General features: G+C 40.7%; 3 protein-coding genes across 3 annotated transcripts in view; 1 reads left to right on the forward strand and 2 right to left on the reverse strand.

The window, feature by feature from the left end:
• The window catches only part of LOC130931857 (spidroin-2), a 45,773-nt gene extending 43,846 nt beyond the window's left edge, over positions 1 to 1,927 (reverse strand). The window contains exon 1 of the mRNA XM_057860996.1: positions 1,346 to 1,927. The gene's annotated coding sequence lies outside the window, so the exon portion shown is untranslated. The remainder of the gene's footprint in view (positions 1 to 1,345) is intronic.
• On the forward strand, positions 1,151 to 21,668 carry kat8 (K(lysine) acetyltransferase 8). The gene is made up of 11 exons (XM_057860994.1): positions 1,151 to 1,887; positions 4,103 to 4,177; positions 4,237 to 4,415; positions 4,477 to 4,530; positions 4,594 to 4,758; positions 9,423 to 9,512; positions 9,574 to 9,714; positions 17,271 to 17,364; positions 17,453 to 17,603; positions 20,616 to 20,770; positions 20,840 to 21,668. The coding sequence occupies exons 1-11, from the start codon at positions 1,623 to 1,625 to the stop codon at positions 20,902 to 20,904; spliced, it is 1,434 nt and encodes a 477-aa protein (XP_057716977.1). The 5' UTR covers positions 1,151 to 1,622; the 3' UTR covers positions 20,905 to 21,668.
• Positions 21,669 to 23,297: 1,629 nt separating this feature from the next.
• Positions 23,298 to 27,657, reverse strand: part of LOC130931854 (xylosyltransferase 1-like) — a 53,862-nt gene continuing 49,502 nt past the window's right edge. The window contains exon 11 of the mRNA XM_057860991.1: positions 23,298 to 25,752. Coding sequence (XP_057716974.1) covers positions 25,424 to 25,752 — 329 coding nt within the window. The 3' untranslated portion in view covers positions 23,298 to 25,423. The remainder of the gene's footprint in view (positions 25,753 to 27,657) is intronic.

Raw genomic sequence — 27,657 nt, forward strand, 5'->3', positions numbered from 1 at the left:
TTTTTACATTTGTAGCGCCGCAATGCATGCTAGGAGGAATGTTGGATGACAACAGGTGGCAGCAGAGGTTGAATGTCTCCCCCAAGGGAGCAGTGATGGCCAAATGAGGATTTTTAAAACAATAAGGCTTTGCACCAAATTGGTTCAAAGCTTAATATAATGGTGGTTCATTTGGTTTCATGACAGTCTTATGATGCCATTATCAAATGAAGTGTTACCAGTTAATATCTTTTGGTGTAAATATCCCATAATACAATGATAAGCCAGTGCGGCTTATCTATGAACAAATGCCGTTTTCATGTCAAATTTGGTGGCTGGTGCGCCTTATAGTCCAGAAATGACGGTACTCACTTTTTTTTTTAGTTTTTGAGTTTTATCTGTACCTTTACTTAAATACAAATACAGATACAGAGGCAAAAAATACTTACGTACAAGTATCTAAAACTAAATTTACTCAAGTACAAAAGTACAGGCTTTAAAATTTACTTTGCAAGTAAAAAGTAAAAGTTGTTCCTCCCGATGAAAAAATGTGATAAATATATCACAAAAAAATAAAATCCGTGCCCATATTTAAAGAACCGGACAATTCATGGACTGCTCAATTTTTATTTAAAACTGTGCAGAATGGAAAAAACAAGCAATAAAATTGACAGCACTGTAAACAGAAGCTTAACAAGCTAAAAAAAAAAAAAAAAAAAAAACTAAAAAAAATGTAGCTTAATGACAGATTGCAAGCAACTATCAAGTGCATAGCGCCACATACTGTACAAGAGTGTGCAGCACCCATCTGAATGCGCGCTCCTCCTATTGGTTTTTATTGTCCAATATCTTTTTACCTGCCTAATCTTGCTTGTACACGTGTTGCTGCCTCTAGTGCTCAATTTCGGTATAGTTGTACGGGGCTTATCGATTGAAAAAAAACAAATGAACAAACAAATGTAACGTGCAATGAAGGCGACAATTTGAAAAGTAGTGTTGTAAAAAGTATAGATGCGTGCTGTAAAATGCAGTGAAGTAACAGTAAAAAGTACCACTTCATATTTGTACTCAAGTCAAGTACAGATACACAAAAATTTACTTAAGTACAGTAATGCAGTACTTTTACTTTGTTACATTCCACCACTGACACTAGCAACCTTGGCTAAAATTGTAAAGGCTAGGTCAGGAAAAAGTGCAAATAAAATACTGGTCCATAAATTAACAGCGAACATTCAAAAAAGTATTCAACCTGAATCGTAGCAACGTGACGACAGTTTGTGATTAACCAAGCGTTTGAAAAACGGATTTTCAAAATCCGTCAAAATGTCACCGTGTTTAAAGTACTTTAGTGCAGAAATTCACTCACTTCATGTTCACTGTAGTGGAGCACGCCAGAGAAGTTCACTGTTTTAAGATGGCTGCCAGTAACTAACGTTGTCGACTGCGACTTTTCATACCTAGATTTAGGGATTTCTCTTTGTCCAATCCCGTGCCGTTCGATGACGTTACATAAAGACGTCACGAAAAAGCGACGCGTCGGCCATGTTGTCCTCGAAGTGAGGAGCGCGGCGCGCTTATTTTCAAGCGACTAGAGCGGAAGACACTCGAGCGCAACCTTACAGAACCGGGAGCGAGGAACGGCTATGGACGCGGATTTGGACCCGTGTCCGGTGGGGCCCGAGCGCGGGGACGCGGACGCCGGCCTGCCGGCGGCCTGCTCTTCCAACGGCAGCGGCGGCGAGGAGGACGACCCCGAGCCCGAGGTTCTGAGTCGGCAAGCGGGCGGCGACGGAGGCTCGGGAAGTCAACGCACTCCGGAGAGGAGCGTCTTGCTCGGCGGCAGAGAACAAGAAGTGTCGGTGGAAATCGGAGAAACCTATTTGTGCCAACGAGCCGACAAAACGTGGCGTAAGTTGTGAGCGTGCTCTCTGCTAGCTTTCTGGACGTTTCCAGACGACGGAGAGATGACGTCACCGAAGGCATCGAAACAACAACAAGGCCGGGGGCGTGTTTTGACTGGCGGTGATCGAAAGAAGCCAAATTTCGCGCGCTACGGGTGCATATTCAAAATGAAATTTTGCTCACATCAAAAAGAATAAAGTTTTTTTTTCTTCTTTTTAAAGACCTTCAGTCTAATTTGGCTCGAGCGTATGACGTGGCACTCGCGAGGTTTCCGCCCCCATCGCCATGTTGGAAGCAGGAAGTTCGGTGTCAGAACTCCGGGAAACCTGAACAGTGAGGCATTTCGAATCAGGTCGCTCCTTAAAAAATGATTGGAAATTATTGTTCGGTAAAGAATTGCAACAACCGATCGAATAGAAAGGAGAATGTACAGCTCGACGGAACCCCATTGAGTTTCTTCCGGATCTCTAAATGGAGAAAATGCGAGGGAAAGCTCATATCTGAACTTACCAAACGTCGAAGAAGGGCATGGGTGGCATCGATCAGAAGGAAGGGCATAACGTTTGATTCTCCAGTTACACAATTTGCTCTATGCACTTCCACTCCGGTAAGTTAATTTCGTTTGTCTACGCAAATTTCGGTAACTTTATGCCCTAAGTCGGCCTGTTGTTAGCTATAGCTACAGCTAAACAAGTAGCATGCATACATGTGCATTGTCTTCATAAGACATAATTCCTGTCGTTTCTAAATGAAAAAGCTGTAACATGTTGCCGTGAGATAGTAGCAAAGAATTTGTACACAGGCTACATTGTCTGCAACAAATCTGTTTTCTAAAACACAGCATTGATTTGTCACTTAACTATCACAGCACAGCACAAATTCAAATGTTCATGACAATGAAAATGTAAACACACATTGCCTACCTTTGCAAGAACGATGGTGTTGCCGTTTGCTACGGTCATAATGTGCAGGTCATGCACCGAGCCGCAGCAAAACTGTTCGTAGCTTTGTTACGATTTGTTTTCGGAATTGCTGATGAGTGTACTAACTTACACCAAACACTGAATACAGCACGATGTCCATTCCGTGTAGTGGTGGAAGCTTGCCGACATCTTTATTCCATTTGTGTTCGGCTTGCTCGTAAGGGTCAACCTTATTCACATCCTTAAGTTTGCTCACATATCTGTCCTTCGTCGTGATAACAAGTTTGTCTCTGTATCGAACTGGCAAGTTTTCCTTACTTTTTTCCATCTTTGGCACTTGTAGTTGAATTGTATTTGCCGTTAAGTTTAAATGTCCCGTGATGCAGACGTGCTTCCAATATGGCTGCGTTTTCGCAAATCTCGCATGATCCCGTGTTGCTGTGACGTAAACGCTCGAGCCTAATACTTTTGCTACTTTTTAAGCCAGTTCTTAACACGTTTTAAAGCAACACTATGTAACTTCTCAGTTTTGGTGGACTTTAGTGACACCGGTGGACAAAAGTGGTAGGATTTTGCCTTAAGGAAGACCGCGGTCTCATGAGGACCAGAGCACACCCGCACAGTGTCATACAATCATCAAACAATCGAAAATCAATCTCCCGGTCGCCTGAAGATGGATTAAGTGACATTTCTGTTTTCCAGCAGTTGTGTGAAGGATGAATAGTAATAAGGCAATGAATCCAGTTCTGGCTAACTAATAGCATATGACGGTTAACAACCGTGTGGCTAACCACCTTACCCTACCCGAACTCATCAGCTCTTGACAGGTTGTCACAGGTGCGAGTGAAAGCTGGGCCAATGTTTATTCGTGAGTATCCTGGTAGCCTCCCTTTTTTTTTCCTCCTCAGATAAAACTTTTTGTGTCTTTTGTTGCTCTGCCATCTTTGCAAACAGTCAGCACATTTGTTTTTTTATGTGACAGGGTTCCTGCCACCCTCTTCAAAGTTAGTGATTGTGATAGCGATACAGACCTCCTCAAGATATAGATAAGGTGTCATTCAGCTAGTTGTCCGTTGAGATATAATCACAAACGTTATGAAAATATTTTATAAAGGTTGAAAGTGTTGCTTTAAGACGCTGAATGGTTGCACTACTTCAGTTAGAGGTGACTGTTTTCTGGCTTGTCTATGACTAATAGCAATGCTCGTTAGATGACATTATTTAGCGTTCACACTTGACTTGTGAGAAAACGTCACACTATTTGGGTTGTTCTGAATCCTTTTCTCGTTTCCATTTAGACGCGGCCGAAGTGATCCAGTCTCGGCTAAACGAGCAGGAAGGAAGAGAAGAATTCTATGTGCACTATGTGGGCTGTAAGCATGAACACGCGCCCGACTTTTAAAAGCGTGGCGCTTACTTCCCGCGCGCTTAGTCAACAGGCGCCTGGACGAATGGGTGGGCAAAGGGCGCCTGGCGCTCACCAAGACGGTGAAAGACGCGGTGAGGAAGAGCGTGGAGGTGGGCGGCGTAGGCGACATCGGCGAGCAGCCCGAGCGCAAGATCACACGCAACCAGAAACGCAAACACGACGAGATCAACCACGTGCAGAAGGTGACGGCGGCGAGACTGGAGGCGGTGTCCAGAGTTGAGACATTTTTTTTTCATTTCGCAGACGTATGCCGAGATGGACCCGACGACGGCGGCGCTGGAGAAGGAACACGAGGCGGTAGGAAGGTCGTCGCCCGCTGGGGAGGCCAACCTCGACGCCGACTTCTAATGCTCTTCGCAGATTACCAAGGTCAAGTACGTGGACAAGATCCAGATCGGCAACTTCGAGATCGACGCCTGGTATTTTTCGCCTTTCCCCGAAGATTACGGCAAGCAGCCCAAACTATGGATCTGCGAGTACTGCCTCAAGTACATGAAATATGAAAACACTTTCAGGCACCACCTGGTACGTACTTTTCCACTCTTTGGAACTACGCTTAGGCACTATGTTTTCAATTTTCGCCTCGTACTTTTGACTTTATTTTAGGGATGTCCCGATTCAGGTTTTTGCACTTCCGATCCGATCCCGATATTATTTTGCACTTCCGATCCGATACAGATACTGGCCGATACCGATACCGGCCTATCTGAGCATGTGTTAAAGTTTAAAGTTATTTAGCCTCCTTACTTAGTTGTCAGACTCATGTTGAAAAAGGTTTTAGTACTTTTGATAACAACTAGCCAGCTTAGTTAGGTGAGTTTGAATAAAACACAACGGTTGGTAACAAGAAACTGACCTATTTATTCAGTGACACACACATACAGTTGTGGTCAAAAGTTTACATACACTTGTGAAGAACAATGTCATGGCTCTCTTGAGTTTCCAGTTATTACTACAACTCAGATTTTTCTCCGATAGAATAATTGGAACAGATACTTCTTTGTCACAAAAAACATTCATGAAGTTTGGTTCTATTGTGACTTTATTATGGGTTAACAGAAAAAGTGATCAAATCTGCTGAGTCAAAAATATACATACAGCAACACGAATTAGCAATTTTGACTTCTCTGAGGCCATTTAAATAGGGCTCATTGGATGCAAACGCCCACAAACGCTACAATGGGAAAGTCAAAGGAGCTCAGCATGAATCTGAAAAAGCGAATCATTGACTTGAACAAGTCAGGAAAGTCACTTGGAGCCATTTCAAAGCAGCTGCTGGTCCCAAGAGCAACAGTGCAAACAACTGTTTGTAAGTATAAAGTGCATGGCACTGTTTTGTCACTGCCACGATTAGGAAGAAAACGCAAGCTATCACCTGCTGCTGAGAGAAAATTAGTCAGGAGGGTGAAGATTCAACCGAGAATCACCAAAAAGCAGATCTGCCAAGAATGAGAAGCTGCTGGAACACAGGTGTCAGTGTCCACAGTCAAGCGTGTTTTGCATCTCCATGGACTGAGAGGCTGCCGGGCAAGAAGGAAGCCCTTGTTCCAAAAGCGGCACCTTAAGGCTCGAGTGAAGTTTGCTGCTGATCACACGGACAAAGATAAGACCTTCTGGAGGAAAGTTCTGTGGTCAGACGAAACAAAAATCGAGCTGTTTGGCCACAATGCCCAGCAAATATGTTTGGAGGAGAAAAGGTGAGGCCTTTAACCCCAAGTACACCATGCCTACCGTCAAGCACGGTGGTGGTAGTATTATGCTGTGGGGCTGTTTTGCTGCCAATGGAACTGGTGCTTTACAGAGAGTAAATGGGATAATGAAGAAGGAGGATTACCTTCAAATTCTTCAAGATAACCTAAATTCATCAGCCTGAAGATTGGGTCTTGGGCGCAGTTGGGTGTTCCAACAGGACAATGACCCCAAACACACATCAAAAGTGGTAATGGAATGGCTAAATCAGGCTAGAATTAAGGTTTTCGAATGGCCTTCCCAAAGTCCTGACTTAAACCTCATTGAGAACTTGTGGACAATGCTGAAGAAACAAGTCCATGTCAGAAAGCCATCAAATTTAACTGAACTGCACCAATTCTGTTAAGAGGAGTGGTCAAAGATTCAACCAGAAGCTTGTGGATGGCTACCAAAAGCGCCTAATTGAAGTGAAAATGGCCAAGGAACATGTTACCAAATATTAGCGCTGCTGTATGTATATTTTTGACCCAGCAGATTTGATCACTTTTTTCTGTTCACCCATAATAAAGTCATAAAAGAACCAAACTTCATGAATGTTTTTTGTGACAAAGAAGTATCTGTTCCAATCACTCTATCGGAGAAAAATCAGAGTTGTAGAAATAACTGGAAACTCAAGAGAGCCATTACATTATGTTCTTCACAAGTGTATGTAAACTTTTGACCACAATTGTAACGTTATAAATAACAAACAAAAATGGCATAGTCAGTCAGTAAAACGTGCAAATAATATTGTAAACTGTCTTAAAAAAGCAAAACACACAAACAACCTCAGTGGAAAATCCCACAAACCCCCCAAGCTATTAGATGCTTTTAATGTTTCGTGCATTAGTTACAATAATTATATAAAAAGCCTCTCAGGTTTAAATAAACGACTATTTCAATATCAAGTTAACATTTTAAAACGGTAAATAAAATACTCAAGTCCCCATTCTGTATCAGCAGCTTTAAACTACATTCAATTCATTTAATTTTGCGAATCAACTGTTAAAGTTGTTAAAATTGCTCCCGTTATTCCATAATTTCCCTTCTGTCTACTTTCAACATGTGAAAGTTTTAAAACTTTTGAAGATAGATTCAAGTCATGATTTTGCCGATTTAGGAGTATTTTAGATAAAAAGTTAATTAGGTTCGCTTTGAAGGTTCACAACAGCCTACTAGGGAAGTCTCCTGCTTTAAGATGGCGACTGTTTACTAATGCTTTTAATGGTTCTAATGGTTTTCAATACTTCATTGTTGCTAACGCCGTCGAGTCTGTCATTTGGCATCTAGTTCTATATACATATGATATCTATTATCTACAGTAAAACGATGTTGACGTAGTTTGTAGCGGCTGTCAGCAGCAGTCCGGTATTCTTGTTTTTTTTTATCCAGCGGCATGAGTTGAGCTAAAGCCGTGAGTTGAGCATTGGCATTACCCAGGTCTATAACAAGCATGATGTTTACTCTCTGGTCGCAATGCGGTCCGTTTGTCATTGCGTCCCGAAGACCGCGCTGTGTATTATTTCCGCTTTACTTGACATATTTCAATAATCGGAATTTGGATGTTTGTGAATCGTTCTCAAATCTGCCACGGCCGAATCGCTCAAGGATGTAATGACGGCTGGGCATGTTGTACCGTGGTTCTTAGTGTTGGATGGTGCGTCTTTACTCAGGAGAGATAATGGCTCGTCATTTAGAATGAATTCTTCGGCAATGACTCTTGTTATTCTCGGGGCTTTGGGACTGTCGAGTGCCAGTTTGTCACGCATAGCAAAAATTTCTGCCAGTGTTAGTTGCGTAGGACCTTTCTTTTTGTCTTCGGTTTTCTTAACGAACTTCTTATATTGTTTGTGGTGGTATTTCGCTAAATGCTTGATTAGGTTGGTTGTATTTAAACTTGTTACAGCTTTACCACCACGCTTGACTTTATTGTGGCATATGTTGCACTCTTGCCTCTTCGTTTTTGTCGTCCTTTAAGATGAAATGATCCCACACAGCTGACATTTTTACTGATAAAGTCTCTCGGTAAATTGGGAGGCGGTAATGTAGTGTGTTGAAGGAGTGCCGTAAAATGTGGACCGGATTTTAGAGAACCGAAGCAAAAACTGGAATGGATTATGTAAATCGGTGCGCTGATAAACCCGGACCGGACTTTAAAAAAAAAAAAACTGGATCGGAAGTCTGGATCGGAATTTTTCCGTGTTGGCCAATCTGATACCGATGTGCTTTTTTTTTTTTTTCCCCATATTGGCGTCCGATCCGATCCAAATATCGGATCGGGACATCTCTACTTTATTTAACTTAAATTCCAATTGTCGAGACCAAGGGCGTAGGTTTGGTCTTAATATTGGTAGGGACGATATAACAAATTAACCTGCATGTACACTTGTTGCTGGGGACGGGACATTAATAATTAATGGTGGTCAGGGCTACATTTCTCACCAATATGAACCTAATTAATTGATAGGCTCAACGATTAACATAAAATAAATCTGTATTGACCTATACTAACTTTCACACTTCAAATTCATAACGTCTTAATCTGATATTTTTTTGTTAAATCTAGTCAAATAATTTTCTCCATCTTTTTTTGAGTGTTAAAGGCTAGTCAGTTAATGCGTCAGATCCTTCCACTTTAGGTAAATATTACTACTTTTTTTATTGAGCCCATACATCGAAAAGTTGGTCATTTTTCACCTAAATCAAGAAAAAAGTTCTTTCAAATACTGTTTTGAACAATATTCTTGAATTGAGAACATTTCTGACGAACAAGTTTTTCTTTTAAGATTAAACATACAAACTTTTAGCTTAAAATAAGTCTGTTTAGCTTCTTTTCAGCTAGCTTTTTTATTATTTCAAGAAATCTCAGTGAGTAAAATCGACTTGATGCACTGTAGCTGTAGCAAAATTAGTGGAGTGTTCCCCACCTCCACAACATTGACGTCTTTTTACATTACTTACAGTGGCTGCTGCTGGCGGAAAAAAAACTTCTAATATCCCTCGTCTTTGAAGGGGCGGGGAAGGCGGCAAGTTGTATTTCTGTCGGACTGTGATTGGGTGTGTGTGTGGGGGGGATTCAAGTCATCAGCCAATCAAACGTGCGTTTGAGGGGAAAAAATGGACTGGCACATTCAGGGAGTGAAAAGGGGTCAGTGTAAGTCTGAACATAATGAAAGTACTGCAATCCACTTAATAATGGTTGGATCAATTCTATCCTGACAACATATAGGCAGACAATCTAAATGGCCTATATAACTGAATTCATTATATAATGCAAATAAGGTTGCTTAAAAGTTGGTGGGGATAATTTGAGCATCCTGAAAAGTTGGTGGTGTTATGTCCCTACCGTCCCTATTCAAACCTACGCCCTTGGTCAAGACATAAAATGATCAAATTCTCCCTGCGAATGCTCCAACTGCAAGTTTTGTCGTGGAAAATTTGTGACACGTGTGTGCGCGCAGTCCAACTGCCAGTGGAAACAGCCCCCGGGCAAGGAAATCTACCGTCGGAGCAACATCTCAGTGTACGAGGCGGACGGCCGCGACCACAAGGTAAGCGAGCGGAAAGCGTTGTGAAGGAAGACCATAACGAGCGAGTGTTGCTCGTTTTCAGATCTACTGTCAGAACCTATGTCTGCTGGCAAAACTATTCCTGGACCACAAAACTCTCTACTTTGACGTGGAGCCTTTCATCTTCTACATCCTCACCGAGGTCAACAAGCAGGGGGCGCACATCGTGGGCTACTTCTCCAAAGTAAGACCCTTACTAAGGAGTTCTTTTTGACTGCGAGGGGCGAATGAACCAACATTCATTCTGCCTTGTCAAGGTTTAAAAAGAAAATTTAAAAAAATCATAATGGGTACTTAAAAGTACCGTAATATTTGTACTATAAGCCGCTACTTTTTTCCTTCACTTTGAATCCTGCGGCTTATAGTCCAATGCGGCTTATTTGTTGATTTATTTGGGTCAATAGCAGGGCCGGCCCAGGTCACTTGGGGGCCCTAAGCAAAATAATGCAAAGGGGCCCGTATTTTTGGCCCACCATTTCGTCAGAGTGTACTGTGAAACACATACATGCAATCCAACCCATACGTCCATATTTTGGTATATGAATCAAATTTTCTTGCACTGCATACTTACACTTCTCACCCCAAATGATTGTCAGTACTTACAATAGATAGCGCCAAACCTTTTTCTAAAAGAGGAAAGAAAGAAGTTAAGGAGGAATTTTTTTTTTTTTAAGCTTATAATCAAGTATCAAAACTCACAAAATTCAAATAAAGCAAACTGTAGTAAACAAAATAGAATATACATTAAACAATTGCCAGATTGGGGGCCCCCTAGTGGCCAGGGGCCCTAAGCAGCTGCATAGTCTGCGTATAGGCTGGGCTGGCCCTGGTTAATAGCTAACACTAATTTGACAGCGGCATCATAAGACCGTCATAATTGTGACATGACACTATCACGGGCATTACTGAATGCTTATGACTAGGGTTGTGACAAAATATCGAAATGGTGATGTATCGTGATACTTTGTATCCCAAAAGGTTATCGATATGCTCCCACCAAGGATCGAGATATCGTTTTAAAAAGGTGTCAATGTTTTAAAAAAAAAAAAAAAAAAAAAAGAACCAACAAGTTGCTACTGAAATCTTCCACCATAATAGTGTCTCAGTTAACTCTAAGGCTGCCATTGACTGTGCTCGACGCCCAATCCATTTAGACTGGGAACGTTCGTTCATTCAAAACCAGAGCATTCACAGTCATTCGGTCCGATTTTTGTGGCATTTACAGGTCACTTGCTGTTCATTTTAGGGCATTTACAGGTCATTTCCTGTTGAGTTTGAGTCACTGCCTATTCATTTAGGTGATTCCCAGGTCACTTCCTGTTCTGTAACTCAAAATAAACAGGAAGTGACCCATAAAATACCCCCAAATCTATAGGAAGTAACTGAAAATAAACAGGTAAATGATCTTAAGTGGCCCAAAATGACCTCATTGCCTGGCATTGGCTGCCACTGACGGTAATATACGTTCAATCCGTTTGAAGTGGGAGGGATACCCTTGTTTTCTGTTTATTAGTTGTTTGTGAAATTTCCTAAAATGATTTCCATACCAATGTATTGATAATCGTATCGCCATATCATCGTTATCGTGAGCTTTGTATCGCAAATCGTATCGTATCGTGAGGCACCAAGAGGTTCCCACTCCTACTTATGACAGATGTCTTTAGGTGTCATCTGGCAAATTATGTCACTAACTCCGTTTATGTCCAGCTTGGATCTTTTACATCCATTCAAAAGTGAGCTAATTTGCCGGGCAACTCTAAATAACATGTTATAAGCAGTTATAAATGCTCACGACAGTGTTATGTCGTAATTATGATTACCTAATGACAGTCTTAATGCGCCACCGTCAAATAAAGTGTTACCAAATGCCATAACTAGCAATTAATGAAACAACTGGAACAGTAACTAAAGAAATGATTAGCACAGCACATTAATTTTGATTGTTTTTTTACACTGCTGGCCAAAAGTACTTGCACCCCTGCAATTCTGCCAGCTAATGGTAAATGGAGAGTACTTATCTACATTGTTACAATGCCCAAAGCCACACAGATTTATCATTTAACGCACACATTCACGCACCAATGGTGCCTCTGCCATGCAAGGTGCTGCTAACCCATTTGCGGCAAATTACGGTTCAGTGCCTTGCCCAAGGGCTCTTCGACAGTGGGCAGTCATAGCCGGGAATCGAACCGTTGACCTTTTGGTCCCAGGACAACTCCAGCTACCAACTGGGCCACGGCCGCCCATAATGCTCAATTTCTCCCAGAAAATTAATGCAATTACCGTAAATTCCGGACTATAAGCCGCTACTTTTTTCCCTCCCTCAGTATCCTGTGGCTTATAGTCCAGTGCGGCTTATTTGTTGATTTATTTGGGTTAATAGGTAACACTTTATTTGAGAGCGGCGTCATAAGACCGTCATAATTATAACACTATCAAGGGCTTATGACAGATGTCATTGTCATCCGGCAAACTATGTCACTAACTCCATTTATGTCCAGCTCGGATCTTTCAAATCTATCTCAAAAGTGAGATAATTTGCCGATGACACAAAATGACATCTGTCATAAGGATTTATTAATGCGCATGGCAGTGTCATGTCATAATTATGGTAGTCTTATGGCACGACTGTCAAATAAAATGTTACCAAATACCATAACTAGTAATTAATGAAACAACTGGAACAGCAACTGAAGAAATAATTGGCACATAACATGAATTTTGATTGTTATTTACATCTGTAGCGCTGCAGTGCATGCTAGGAGGCATGTTGGACAACAACAGTGTTGACGGCAGGTGGCAGCAGAGGTTGACTGTCTCTCCAAGGGAGCAGTGATGTCCAAATGAAGCTTCTTGAAGCAATGGTGGTTCATTTGGTCTTATGACCGTCATAATTATGACATGACACTATCATGGACATTACTGAATGCTTATGACAGATGTCATTAAGTGTCATCCGGCAAACTATGTCACTCCATTTATGTTCAGCTCGGATCTTTTACATCCATTCAAAAGTGAGATAATTTTCCGGATAGCACTAAATGACATCTGGTATAAGCATTCATTAATTGTCATAACAGTGTCATGTCATAATTATGATTGTCTAATGACAGTTTTATGGGGCCACTTTCAAGTAGAGTTACCAAATACCATCTCTAGCAATAAATGAAACTGAAACAATAACTGAAGAAATAATTTGCAGAGAACATGAATTTTGATTGTTATTTACATCTGTAGTGCTGCAAGGCATGCTAGGAGGCATGTTGGACGACAGCAGTGTTGACAGCAGGTGGAGCAGTGATGGGCAAATTAAGCTTCTCGAAGCAATGAAGCTTTTCTGCCCATTGGTTCAAAGCTTCATGGTGGCTCATTTGGTCTTATGACAGTCTTACGGTGACGCTGTCAAATAAAGTGTTACCGGTTACTATCTTTTGGTGTAAATATTCCATAATACAGTGAGGAGTGCTGCGGTTTATAGTCCAGTGCGGCTTATCTGTGAACAAATGCTGTTTTTGTGTCAAATTTGGTGGGTGCGGCTTATAGTCCAATAATTATGGTACAAACGCTTTGGTAGTAATATTTTTATTTTGCTTGCGATGAAAAAAAAAAAGAATGAAAAACAATCATGATCATTTTACACAAAACTCCAAAAATGGGCCGGACAAACGTATTGGCACCCTCAGCCTAATACTTGGTAGCACAACCTTTAGACAAAATAACTGCGAACAACGGCTTCCGGTATCCATCAGTGAGTTTCTTACAATGCTCTGCTGGAATTTTAGACCATTCTTTGGCCAACTTCTCCAGGTCTGTGAGATTTGAAGGGTGCCATTTTCAGATCTCTCCACAGGTGTTCTACTGGATTCAGGTCTGGCCACTTTAGAAGTCTCCAGTGCTTTCTCTCAAACCATTTTCTTGTTCTTTTGGGTCATTGTCCTGCTAGAAGACCCATGACCTCTGAGGGAGATCCAGCTTTCTCTCACTGGGCCCTATGTGATGCTGTAAAATTTGCTGGTTGTCTTCAGACTTTATCATGCCAGGCACACTGTCAAGCAGTCCAGTGCCAGAGTTAGCAAAGCAACCCCAAAACATCAGGGAGCCTCCGCCATGTTTGACTGTGGGGACCGTGTTCTTTTCTTTGAAGACCTTGTTTTTTTCCCTGTAAACTCTATGTTGATGCCTTTTGTCTCATCTGGCTTTCTAAGGTAAGTTTTAGCAAACTCCAGCCTGGCTTTTTTATGTCTCTAAGTCGGAATTTGGGTCTTCCTGGGTAGAGTCCCTTTTCATTCAGACGCCGACGGATAGTATGGGTTGACACTGTTGTACCCTCGGACCGTGGGACAGCTTGAACTTGTTTGGATGTTAGTCGAGGTTCTTTAGCCACCTTCCGCACAATCTTTCATTGAAGTCTTTCATCAATTTTTCTTTTCCGTCCACCTCTAGGAGGTTAGCCACAGTGCTGTGGGCTTAACACTTGTTGATGACTGTGCGCACGGTAGACACAGGAACATTCAAGTCTTTGGAGATAGACTTGTAGCCTTGAGATTGTCCATGCTTCTTCACAATTTTGCTTCTCAAGTCCTCAGACAGTTCTTTGGTCTTCTTTCTTCTCTCCATGCTCAACGTGGTACACACAAGGACACAGGTTGAGTCAACTTTAATCCATTTTAAGTGGCTGCAAGTGTGATTGTTAGTGCCACCACCTGTTATGTGCCACAGGTAAGTCACAGGTGCTGTTAATTACACAAATTAAAGAAGCATCAATTGATTTTTTTTAAAGGGTGCCAATACTTATTTCTGGCCTATGGTTAGAGTTTTGTGTACAATGATCATGATTGAATTTTTTTCCCCATTCTCTTTTGTGTTTTTGCATTGCAAGCAAAATAAACAAAGATATTACTACCATAACATTTGTAATTGCAATCATTTTCCGGGAGAAATTGAGCATGAGCTGACAGAATTGCAAGGGTGCCAATTAGGCCTGAACGATATTGGAAAAAACTATTGTTGCGATTTCTTTGAGGTGTGCAATATATTGCGATAGTTAAAAAAAAAAATATATATATATATATATATATTTTTTTTTTTAAATTTTTAAAGAAATTTTCACTAGATGACTTGAATAGCTGTTTGGAAATACTTTGCATGACACACCGTGACCACAGTGTATTCATATAATACCGTTTCATTTGTGAATGATTAAGATTGCTGCCTTATTATGAAGGGATCCAGGAATCCATGTCTGCACAAAATAGATAATTTATTGAACACAATATTTGACACTTCAACAGCAGCAAATACATTAAATGACAAATAAAAGAGTTTTTGACAAAATATAACAATAAATAAAAACTTCGGTAAAATAACAACAAAGTTGTAAACATATTTGAACAAAAATATTAAATATGACAAATAAGAGTTGTTCACAAACTATAACAATAAATAAGAACCTCAGTAAAACAATAAAGTTGTCAACATATTTGAACTTAAATATTAAATCTGTCAAATAAAAGTGCAAGTGCATTAGTCCCCTGAGTTGTTTACACAAAATATAACAATATAGAACTGCAAAACTGCAACAAAGTTGTAAAAATATTTTAAAAAATATTAAGTATCAAAACTTTATGTGCAGCTGTACTATAGTTATTTGAAAAATACGATTTACAATTAATTTAAATATAAAACTCAATTGAACTTGTAAATAATTGAACTGAATAACAGCAAATAACTGATGAATAACAGAACCATTTTAACTCCCAAATTTCCTGCCTTCCTGATAGCTGTCACATGAATAAAAAGAAGAAAAGACATTCCTGCAGCTGTGTTATGTATTTGTCTGCATATCGTCCACCTTCCTTGCTCAGCAATTCTCAACTGGGTCTCATAGGTTTTAGGCCAAGACTACTAGTTTATCCACCATTGCAGGCTTGAGACAAGAACGTTGGCACGTAACAATGTTCCCACCTGTACTTAAAAGCCTCTGATGGGAAGTTCGTAGCAGGAATGCATAGATACCTGCGTTTTAAATGGTCCCACATGTTCGACGGATTACTTCTTGTTGAGGCAACCACGGCGAGGCACTGTCAACAGGGCTGTTTTTTGTTCCTTATATTCTTGTCGATAGCCAAAATACTTCCAAAACTCCTTTTGGAGACAGTCTTCCCTATTCAACATGCTGCTTGCTTTCACTTTGAAAACGGCCCCTCCTCCCTCCGCTCTGCTGTTCGGCCCCTCCTCCCTCCACTCCGCTCTAGCAGGGGAGGGGGAGGAGCCGATGACTGCGAGCTGGAGGGAATGAGAGGCTGTGCGCTCTCCTTCCCGCTCCTTGCTCAAAACAAACGTTTGTGGATTTAAAAAAATGAAATGAAAAAACTATCGCACGTCCTTGCGATGGGACTATTGCGCATGCGCACATCGCGATGGCGATGTTTAAACGATATATCGTTCAGGCCTAGTGCCAATACTTTTGGCCAGCTGTGTATAATGCTCATGTTTACCAGATTCTTTCTGATGCGCACCAGATGGTTTAAATTTATTTAATTTCTGTCAATGTCCCTTTAGGTGTTAGTGTTTTATATGTTTATATTTCATATATTAGCTTTGGAAATCTGCAATCGGCTGAAATGTTTTTTAGACATCTGCTTTTGATAATCCCATATCGGTCGACCTCCACTTATAAGGGTTTAGGGAAAAAAGGAATCATTATGTTGCTACTGTTCCACAAAAATTGTCCGTGGTCGTTGGGATACAGTAGGGGTGCACGATATCCATTTTTTGAAACCCATATCGATAACTTCCTGCCCCTCAAAGCCGATACCGATATCGATAACCGATAATAAATATATAATTTTTTGAATGTATATTCACCCGAGTTTTTGAACACCTGGAGGTTAAAAAAAAAAACTAGTGGTGGAGTCAACACAGATTTTTGCCTCTGACCTCACCGGATTTTTCATAATGACGTGAACATTATTATGAACATAACAGACAAGAACAGTCTTGACTTCAAATAAAGTATTTTTTCAAATAAATATAATTTGAGTCAATCACAATCAGTCAATATAATTGAAGATGTGTTTTCTGACTATGAGCACTGAACTAGAACATAAACCCAACAGTTATTGTGCTTTTATCATCAAAAAAATATTTGGTGCTACAGGAGAGGAGACAGTTGTGGTCTTGGTCCATGGAACAACTTTTTAAACCTGAGAGACAGGTTAGGACAGCAAGCCTATCAATAACCAAAAGGCCTCAATAACTTACTAACTTATAACTAACACTTTAAAATGCAAACATTATATTGTAAGGTTCACCACTCATAACAAAAATATGGTAGCGCAAAAAGGATTCATGGCTTTCCTTATAACAATCAATATCAATCTTTAAAACACCATCGAAGCGATTGTCATCTTTTCAGTGGCTTATTAAGATACCGCTAGACACCGCGCTGTGTAAGTGAATGAGTTTGTGTGCAAAACCAAAAATAGATGCAGCTAATTATTCTGACCTGCAGGTGGCAGCAATGCCCCGCAAATGGTCAACTGATTTCCTATACTGGTGTGTAGCGCGGCACAGTACATACAGTATTATCGGTCCTATTAATAATGTTATTGGATTTATTGGGATGACGTCATAATTCCTATTATCGGACTCATAATTATCGGACCAATAATTATCGCGCACCAGTAGATACAAGGGTAACTTGATTGTGTAGACGCAAAATGTTTTGGGCCTTCGCAGGAGAAAGAATCTCCGGACGGGAACAACGTGGCTTGCATCCTGACTCTGCCCCCGTACCAACGACGTGGCTACGGGAAGTTCCTCATTGCCTTCAGTGAGTGGCCTAAACGCCGAACGCTTTTTTAAAAACTCTCAGAGGAGCGCCATTGTTTTTTTTGTTTTTTTTTTGTTGCGGTGCGCAGGTTACGAGCTATCCAAATTGGAGAGTGCTGTAGGCTCCCCCGAGAAGCCGCTCTCCGACCTAGGCAAGCTGAGCTATCGCAGCTACTGGTCCTGGGTTCTTCTGGAGATCCTCCGAGATTTCAGGGGCACACTTTCCATCAAAGACCTCAGGTGCGCAAAAGTCCGTCCGCGTAACCCTCTTCCTATTTAGCAAGTAATTGACCGTTGTTGTCACATTGGATGCAAAAAAATAGCTTTACCATGGTGCTGAAAATTGATTTTTTCTTTCTTTCTTTCTTTTCTTTTTTCTTTTGCCTTTGATGTTGCCATTATATTTCAAAGAAAAAACTGTTCACAATGGCCAGGTTGGGTCCCTTTTTTCAGGACACTGTAACCTTCATGTCCAATTTGTTGTTTTCTTCACTGACCAGTTATAATTAACATTTTGGACCCAAAAAGACAAAAAAATCCCAAAATCTTTTTTCAAAATTTGTCATGTTGATGTCCCATTGACAACCAAACATGCTCGACCAACCGTTTAAAAGCATGATAATACTTATTCAACTTCTTAACATAAACATTCAATAGAAAAAGACAAGACTGAATAGTTTTATGTTTGACAATTCAACACAAACAGCAGGTATGGTCATAGCGTTTTTTGGCCTTTAGACATACTATGGTCAAAACATGTTATATACGGTGCAAAATAGTGAGAATTTACAAAAAAAAATATATACAGTCATTCGGTCTGATTTTCGGGGCATTTACAGGTCACTTGCTGTTCCTTTTGGGGCATTTGCAGGTCATTTCCTGTTGAGTTTGAGTCACTGCCTATTGATTCGGGTGATTCCCAGGTCACTTCCTGTTCTATAACTCAAAATAAACAGGAAGTGACCTATAAAATACCCCAAACTCAACAGGAAGTAACTGAAAATCAACAGGTAAATGACCTTAAATGGCCCAAAATGACCTCATTCCCTGGCATTGGCTGTCACTGATGGCCATAGACGTTCAATCCGTTTGAAGTGGGAGGGATGGCAGCGAATGAACGAATGTTCATTCGCTGCCACCCTCCCAGTTCAAATGGATTGGACGTCTACTAGTGATAAACTCATTCCAATTCACAGCAGAAGCTTGACTTTCTCTTCATTAGTTCTTTATAGAATATCCTAGAATGGTTTCCTGACCGATGTATCGATAATCATTGTATCGCCATATCGTCAGATCATCGTTATCGTGAGCTTTGTATCGCATATCGTATCGTGAGGTACCAAGAGGTTCCCACTCCTAATAGACATATTGTTCTATCAAACACAACAGTTTTCTCTTAAAATACAGCAGTTTCTTTTAAAGACGGGTGCAAGAGCAGAAACGGCTTTTTCAGTCTTTTCTGAAAACTGAGGGCTTTTAAGTGTGCCATGAGTAGGGATGGGAATCGAAATCCGATTCCAATTCGGAACCGGTTCCGAGTGTTTCGAGGCCTCGACATCACAATGAAAAAGCCTTGACGATCCCTAAAGACGCGTATTGCGTCGTGACATGTGTTGTTGTCCAGACGCATCAAACTAGCATGGCGCCAAGAACCACTCGCTCCAAAGTTTGACTACACTTCACCAGGAAAGAGTGTGAAAATGAAAGGTTACGACGGGTAAGCACGAGCATTGCAGCCATAAACATAACAATGACAGCACGTAGGTTCAAACGCTCGAAAGTGTGTCTTCACTTCACGAGGAAAAATTACAACAAAGCGACTTGCAGTCATTGCAAGGTGGAGATAACTGCATCGGGAGGGAATACGATTGTGCTGTCCTCACAAAGAGGCTAAGTCTCAGTCCTGGCTATTAAAAAAAAAAAAAAAAGTCCCGGCTATACAGCTAGCTAAACTCCCAAATGACGATGCAGAAGACGTTGGTATAATTTGCTGACTTTATTCAACCATCACCTGTAAAGTGAAACTAAGAATAGAAATGAAACAAATCAATTTCGTCCCCAATAACAAACAGGTTTGCATCAACGTAAATCAGCGATGATCAGCTGCTAATAACAGTAATAACAAATGGTTAGCATTCGTTCGCTAGCATTAGCACATCGTTCAAACCACTACACAACTGGATTTAAGTGTCCGATCGCGAGTGGAAACACAACAACACAAAAGATGATACATACAGGCGTTGCCTCTGTAGATATTAACATTAACAAAGAACGTAGGCTCGTAGAAGTGTTTCCCTCTCTCACTCACTTGGATGCGGCATTTCTTCTTTGGGTGTATGCGCGCTCCAGCAGTCCTCAAACTGCGGCCCGCGGCCCAAATACGGCCCGCCTCCATATTTGGTCCGGCCATTTTTATTTATTTTTTCTCAATCGTGTTATTTATTTTCTGGCCTTTTCCTTGAAGAATTCAGAGAGGGTTATTTGGTTATTATCTATTTAATTAATAGTGTTTTTATTATTAATTATTATTATTATTATTATTATAAAGAATCCAGAAAGGGTTATTTGATTGTGGCTTTCTGAAAAACAATAATTTTTTACATTTATGCACTTCTGCAATCCTCACACTTTTTCTGTAACAAACTGACCCCGGCCCCTCATCAGAGAAGGGAAAAGTTATGTGACCCTCACAGGAAAAAGTTTGGGGACCCCTGCTTTAACACATATTGCCAAAGGCAGAACAAAAACCTATCTGCCAATATATACCAATATTTTTTATTTCTATTAGATATAAATGTTTCAGTAAAATGTTACACATTCTTGTGTATTTGTCACTTATTGCCACAGTTAACATTGAGGCTTTGGGCCTCTTTTGATCTCGTTGTGAGTTTGTAAGGTTGTGACTTCTGATTAAACAAACTCGATGCCAATCAAAACGTTTGTTCTTTTCCCCCAAATTAGAATCGATAAGAGAATCGATAAAGAATCGAATCGTTAAACAATATCGATAATGGAATCGGAATCGTAAAAATCCTATCAATTCCCATCCCTAGCCATGAGTGCGTAAAATACAATAGAAATAAAAGAAAAAAAAATCTAAACTAGTTAATTGAAAGAAATGATCAATGAAATCACATTTCGAAGGCTATGAAAAGAAAGTTCTGGTGTAAACATGAGCTCAAACGTGATGGTGCAACACTAGTAGTAACATTCAAAAAGAGATGACTGGAGGTTTTTTGTGTGCGTGCGTAGCCAGATGACGAGCATCACGCAGAGCGACATCATCAGCACTCTGCAGTCGCTTAACATGGTCAAGTACTGGAAAGGCCAACATGTCATCTGCGTCACTCCCAAGCTGGTGGACGAGCACCTCAAGAGCGCACAATATAAGAAACCGCCCATCACCGGTGAGTGACGCCGCCGCCGTTGCCTCGAGTCCGCCGTCAGCACCGCTAACGGCTCGTCTCGCTCCGCAGTGGACACGCTGTGCCTCAAGTGGGCGCCCCCCAAAAACAAGCAGGCCAAGTTATCCAAGAAGTGAGTCAATGTTGAAATGCAACTTTTGTAAATATGTGTTCTACTCGCCTTTTTAACCCCTGACCCATTTTCATGCCTGAAATCCATTAAGCTTACTGTCAGCAAGCTGTTTTTTTTTTTTTTCCCCCCAATTTCAAGAAATCTAATTGACTTGAAGCACAGGCAGATCATTTCTAGTAGATTTCCACTAAAAACAAAGGAATTCAACTAGTTTTAAGGAGGTGTGCTTTTGCTGTGCACATGCTAGTATTCTGTTTCCGCAACCCCCGACCCCAGGCATTGCCATGTCATTTTAGAATTATGAAATCCTAATGCTTGACATGAATTGTAATAAGCAATTATTTGACAAACACCACATTGTTACATGACATTGTCAGTTGTTGGTTTATTTGCAATAAATTAAAAAATCATTTTATAACAAAGGAAAACAATTCATTTCTATGAGCTTTTATATCATAAATTCCCGATTCAGTGGGATACAAATAAATTAACACAATGCTAGTCATGTATTTTATACATATACATACAGTGGTACCTCAAGAAAATTCATTTATCGAAACTTTTTGCTTCATATTACGAAAATGATTCATCATACGAAAGATAATTCCCATTCACAGCAATACAATAATGTAAATACTCGTTATTCTAATACGCAGACGAGGTGTGAAAATCATGCTCAAATGTTTAATGAGCTGTTTCATCCAGTTGCGCAGTATAGAGTACGCTTCTTTGTATATATGGCCCCAAGGGTAACATATGCACGCTGGTTAATGGAGTTAGTTCTAACTCCTAACACCACAACGACGTTTGATCATAAATATAAGCAAATGAAATATGCACACCGCAATGTGCTACTGTTGAAATTCGCCTCCCCAGCCAAGCCGCACGGAAACAGCAACAGCCAAAACAAGTGCCGCTCGGCCGATGCTGCCTCGCGTGCGCCAACCGGGAAGGCGGAACTTCGCGCGTTCTCTTCTTATTTTAACCCTTTGTACTGACTCCATGATTCAAAAGTTTAAAGAAGACTCACCAAAAACAGGTTGACGATTTATTCGTCGACAATGGTCAAAAACAGACGACGGAGGGAACAATGCTGAATGCAAAGCAAGGCTACATAGCAAATGTTTCCGAGCAGCAAATCTGTCTTATCTCAGTGTCCAGTGTTTTTTAAGTCTGTGGGCCGGCCGAAGGTGTGTCCGGGCGTTGCTTTGGGATCATCCCTCTCTGGCCGGTTTCGGGCTGTTTAGGTTCGTGCGTGGATGGGATGTGGTTGCCACAGCGACCGACGCTGGTCTTGACGTCACAAGCGCCTGCTATCAACTTTGTTATCCGGGCTGGCACTACTTGTTTTAGGACAAAGCGTGCTGGTCCTTGTTCGTTTGTCGGGAGGACTGATTGCCAGAGTTGGTGCGTCAATCTTGTTCGTGGCGCACACGTTTGGGCTTCTGTGATAAGATGGCGTTGTGTATCTATTCTGTTTCTTTAAACTATGGTGTACTATTTATTTTACATTAGGTGTGTTAGAGTAGTGAAGTCCTACATTGAATATGAGAAATGATACCATTCCCTGATTGATTATATTACGTGTGTTCGAGTAATGCAAACAGTTAGACGGTGCCTACGAGAAACGGTACCATTTTTCCTTTTCCCCCTCATGAGCGCCGATAAGGTAATTAACTTTACTGTGTCGAGGGCACTCAGTGAAGTCTGCCTAAACTATAGTTAGATGAATGTGTTAGACTAATGCAAACAATAATATGGTGTGTGCGAGAACGGCACCTTTTCCCTTCACTACACAATGCTTATGTATATGAAACAAAAGAATTAGGGCTGTCAAACGATTAAAATTTTTAATCGAGGTAATTACAGCTTAAAAATGAATTAATCGTAATTAATCGCAATTCAAACCATCTATAAAATATGCTATATTTTTCTGTAAATTGTTGTTGTAATGGAAAGATAAGACAAGATGGATATATACATTCAACATACGGTACATAAGTACTGTATTTGTTTACTATAACAATAAATCCACAAGATGGCATTAACATTATTTACATTCCCTTAACGCTACCCATGGATAGAAAGACTTGTAGTTCTTAAAATATAAATGTTAGTACAAGTTATAGAAATTTTATATTAAAACCCCTCTTGATGTTTTTGTTTTATTAAAATTTGTAAAATTTTCAATCAAAAAATAAACTCGTAGCTTGCCATTGTTGATGTCAATAATTAGACCATGCTCGCTCATTGTAAAATAAAATCATTTCGACCCAAGCGCCAGCAGAGGGCGCCAAACACAAAAAAAACAAGTAGTAAGCGGACATTACACTGCTGTCATTTTAATCTGAGCGGGGCATGTGCATTAATTGCGTCAAATATTTTAACGTGATTAATTACTGACCGTTAATGCGATAATTTTGACAGCCCTAAAACGAATATAACTTATGAAATAGCAATCAGTGGCTATTGAAGTTTGCTGGTGTTTTTTGAGCACTCTGTGTTTGCCAGTGGTGGAATGTAACGAAGTAAAAGTACTTTGTTACTGTACTTAAGTACATTTTTGTGTATCTCTACTTGAGTACAGATATGATTTTTTTTTCTTTGACATCACTACATTCTACAGCACATACCTGTACATTTTACTCCACTACTTTTCAAATAGTCGCCTGCGTTAGATGTTACCTTTCTTTGTTTTCTTTTTAAAATTTTATTGTGGATTGATACTTTCGTTTTCATGCCCCTGGCGCAATCGATAAGCTCTGTGCAACTGTACCGTAATTGAGCACTAGAGGGAGCAACACGAGTACAAGCCTTCAGATGGGTGTTGTACAGTAGGTGGCGGTATGCACCTGATACTTGCCTGCAATCCGCCATTAAGATTAGTTTTATGAGTTTTTGAACTTAATGAACTTCCTTCGGTTTACGGAGCAGTTAAATTTTTTGCTTGTGTTTTCCATTCTGAATGAATTTTCGGGTTCTTTCAGAATTGTCTCAGAAAGAATATATGTAAATATATATGGCGAAAAACACAGACAAGACTGAAAAAGCAGTTTCTGCTCTTGCAAACCTCTATAAAATAAACTGCTGTATTTTAAGCCAAAAGAACTGTTGTGTTTGATAGAACAATATGTCTATATGCTGCCATAGCAGATTCATGGCCCATTAAGCCCCCAAACTATTTTTAATTTGTCCGTTTTACCCTGGAAACAACCATTTACAGATGTCGCGCAACCACTTTTGTTTTAACCCAGCCATAAAACGAATGTAATTAATTATATGTATTATTCAAAATGTCTGTCATTTTTAGCCTAGAATCATTAATCGATGCCCAATATTTTGTAAAAAAAAGAAAACGACTTTAAAAAATGATTCACTTGCATATTTTAACTTTTAAACAAATTACGTCACAATGAAAAAAAATGGCGTCTGTAAAAAATTCACGGCTATCTACCTCATAACTATCACTTAAATGTATTTTTTTTGTTCGTGTTGCATTTTCCCTGATATATTAGATGATTAATAATCTATCCAAACAAAGAATTTGTCAATGGAGCTAGGGCTTTTAATGTTTATATGGTTTAGCGATAGCACTCTCACTACATACATATATAATATGTAAAAAATATGAAGTGTGATAGCACTACTCCAGATTCTCCCAATTTGAATTTTTTTTTTTTTTGGCTTTTGACCTCAATAGTGAAATTGTAAATTAATTGTATGACAACTGTCTTATTATCCCCTTATAATTATATATTTTTAGGTAATTCATTCACAACGTCTGAGTGTATGTTGTCGGCGATTAGCCTAGCAATGATCTTAATTGTGGTTGTCAGCCCAAAACCCTCTAAATATATAATAAATGCATCTTACCAGATATAAAATGACTACTACATAATCTGTGGTAGTCGTCTGGAGCCCAGTTTTCTCGTCGAATTGCAGCAGTCCATCTCGCTCTCCTCTCCGGGTCTCTCGGAATACGGTAAAACTTCAAGTCTCTCCGTCTATCTTCTCTGTTTTTTCAACCGACCGCCACACACGACTTCACCATTTTGATTATTAATGTTAACGAGCAGAAAAACGCCATAATAGGAGGAATTTACGTAGCCGTAACAGGTAAGCACGATGTGTTGACGGACAACATGGCGCGGGGGCGTGGCTGTGACGTCACGTGAGTAGGGTCTATAGCCTAAAAAACTAGTTACACTAAAGCGCCACTAGGGGCTACAGAGTATTACAAAATAAAGACTGAGGACATGACAGTAGAGCTGGAAACCGATGAGGTCACTTAAATGTGAAACGTGATTCATTATACAAAAATAATCTGACATCCAAAAGCCTTTTTTGAACCAATTTAACATCTTGAGGTACCACTGTATAAATATATTTAATACTGTTGCGTAATCGATCACTTATTAAATGAGGAAAAACGACATATAAATACATTGCAATGTTTTGAGGAATACAGTTTTGTAAATGACATTCTATGAAGTATGAAGTCCAAGAAAAGAGCCAGGGCGGTGCTACCTGATGCGTCCGTCGTGTCGGGGGGGTCCCAATTGGGATTTGGGGTCCGGGCCGTACGAGCTCCAGGCGCTCCGCCGGCAGCGGCGCAGGGCGGGACAGGCCGGTTCGCCGGACGCGGCCGAACAGACGTCGGACGCCGCCCAGAAGCCGGCCAGGAGACGGTCCAGCCACCGGCGCAGCGGCGCCCCCGTCAGGCCGGCGTTGGCCTCCGCCTCCTCCACCGCGCCCAGGCTCAGCGGCAAGCGCAACACCGGGTTCAAGCCGTGGAAGCTCTGCTCCATGTACGACTTTCCTGGCGGACCACCATGAACGACCGAGGCCTCCTCTGCGCACAAAGCAAACAACAAAATAATAAAACATTCCAATGTCTATCAATTCATTGATTCACCAATAATTTAGGAAACAGATTTAATAAAAGGAAAAAGCTCTTTTAGCTTGTATGACTTTGAATTTTTTGTGTTCATCGTCGCGTATGTTTGTTGATGTAAAATTTGGACGATTTTTTTGTTTTCTCCCTCATTTACCTCGTTTCGGTGACTTTTTTGCCCTTTGGTACTTTTTTTAAAAAATCTTTGCAAAAAACATTTAGGAAAAACGACTTACACTTGCAATATTTTTTCAACTTGTTGATTTTGTGACATTTTTTTCCCTAATACTTCAAAAAACTTTAGTACCGTATTTTCTGCACTATAAGTCGCGCCTTCAATAATTGGCCTATTTTCAAACTTTTCACATACACGTACTCCCCAAGTTACTAACAATTTAACTATGCTGGTGCGTAAATCGGAATTAACCCTATAAATACCCCTAAATCTCAAAATAACTATCCAAAAACATGTCTTATTGGTTGTTGTATTGTCCTCGCCAAGACTTTGGCGCTGTATCCTAGCTAGACAGTGAAGGAGATGGTACCGTTTCTCGTAGGCATTGTCTAAATGTTTGCATTACTCAAATACACATAATCAATCAGGGAATAGTATCGTTTTTCATATTTACTGTGGGACTGTGTGTATTACTCTAACACACCTAATATAAAATAAATAGCACTTATACCATAGTTTAATGAAAAGAAGCAGAATATAGGGCATAAAAGATACACAATGCCATCTTATCACCAAAGCCCAACGTGTGGGTCATGAGCAAGATTGACGCACCAACTCTTGCAATCAGTTCTCCCGGGCACTCCAGGACAAATAGCAGGGCGTTCTGCCCTAAAACAAGTAGCATCGGAGAACGCCCGATATGCAACTGATAAGATAACTGACAAGACTCCAAGAGCCCCCTCTGACACTGAGGTGGCAGAATCCTCGTTGCCCGGACAACAGTAACTCCCGAATCCTCCTATCCAATCCACAAAAAGACAATAATCCCAAACACACCCTTCTTCCTGCCCACGGTCCACCCCGCGAGAGCTTTCAAAAGACTGAACATTTAGATAACAACTGTCGTTTCTCGGGGACATTTCAATGTATCCGTTGTTTTGCTGACCCTGGATCCAGTATTGCCTCTCCATCGTCTGTTTTACCTTGCTTTCTGATCACTGTCGACTAATAAATTGCCAAGCTATTTTCGGTGACCCTTCTATAAACTGTTCAAAATGGAGTCAGTACAAAGGGTTAACACCGGAGTGGACGCGCGGGGTTTGGCCTCGCCGGCCAACTTGTTGGGGCTGCGCCAGCGGGACACCTACTTGTTCGAATGTCGCGGTTCCGGCGGCTTTGCTGGGAGGCCGAATTCCTTTAACAGCGAGCTTAGCGGTTATCTTTCCCCACTCTCTCACTCGCCTGCGCGACTTCTTCGTGGGGGCAAATGCGCTCGTCCTTGTGTGTGCGCGTGCACTCTTTGTTGTGTGCGCAAATACATTCTTCTTCGTGTGTACATGTGCGGAGCACAACTTTAAAAAAAAAACTGGACTCCATCGTCGTCTAGTTGAAATCGCGTAAATCTGGTACATTGTTACCAGAGGACTACCTCTGTAGGGTGCAGTAGTAGTAGTAGTGATTGCATTTTGCATCCACTAGATGGAGCTGCGCTAAAGGGAATGTCACGCCATGAGTAACCGATATTGATCCACTTACAAGGCACTAGATTATAAGGTGCATGGTCGTCTCTTGAGAGAATTGAAGGCTTTTTAGGGGTGCCTTATACTGCGGAAAATACGGTAATTTAAAAAAATCCTTTACACTAAGTGCTCAATGCAAAATGTTTTGTGCCCGATTATGTCTCTTTG

Source organism: Corythoichthys intestinalis, chromosome 16 (assembly GCF_030265065.1).
Source record: "Corythoichthys intestinalis isolate RoL2023-P3 chromosome 16, ASM3026506v1, whole genome shotgun sequence".
NCBI lineage: Eukaryota > Metazoa > Chordata > Actinopteri > Syngnathiformes > Syngnathidae > Corythoichthys > Corythoichthys intestinalis.

Coding starts and splice junctions, on each gene's coding strand:
- kat8 (XM_057860994.1), top strand. CDS start 1,623: ATGGACGCGGATTTGGACCCGTGTCCGGTGGGGCCCGAGCGCGGGGAC. Junction 9,715..17,270: donor TCGTGGGCTACTTCTCCAAA/GTAAGACCCTTA, acceptor GGGCCTTCGCAG/GAGAAAGAATCTCCGGACGG. Junction 17,365..17,452: donor GAAGTTCCTCATTGCCTTCA/GTGAGTGGCCTA, acceptor TGCGGTGCGCAG/GTTACGAGCTATCCAAATTG.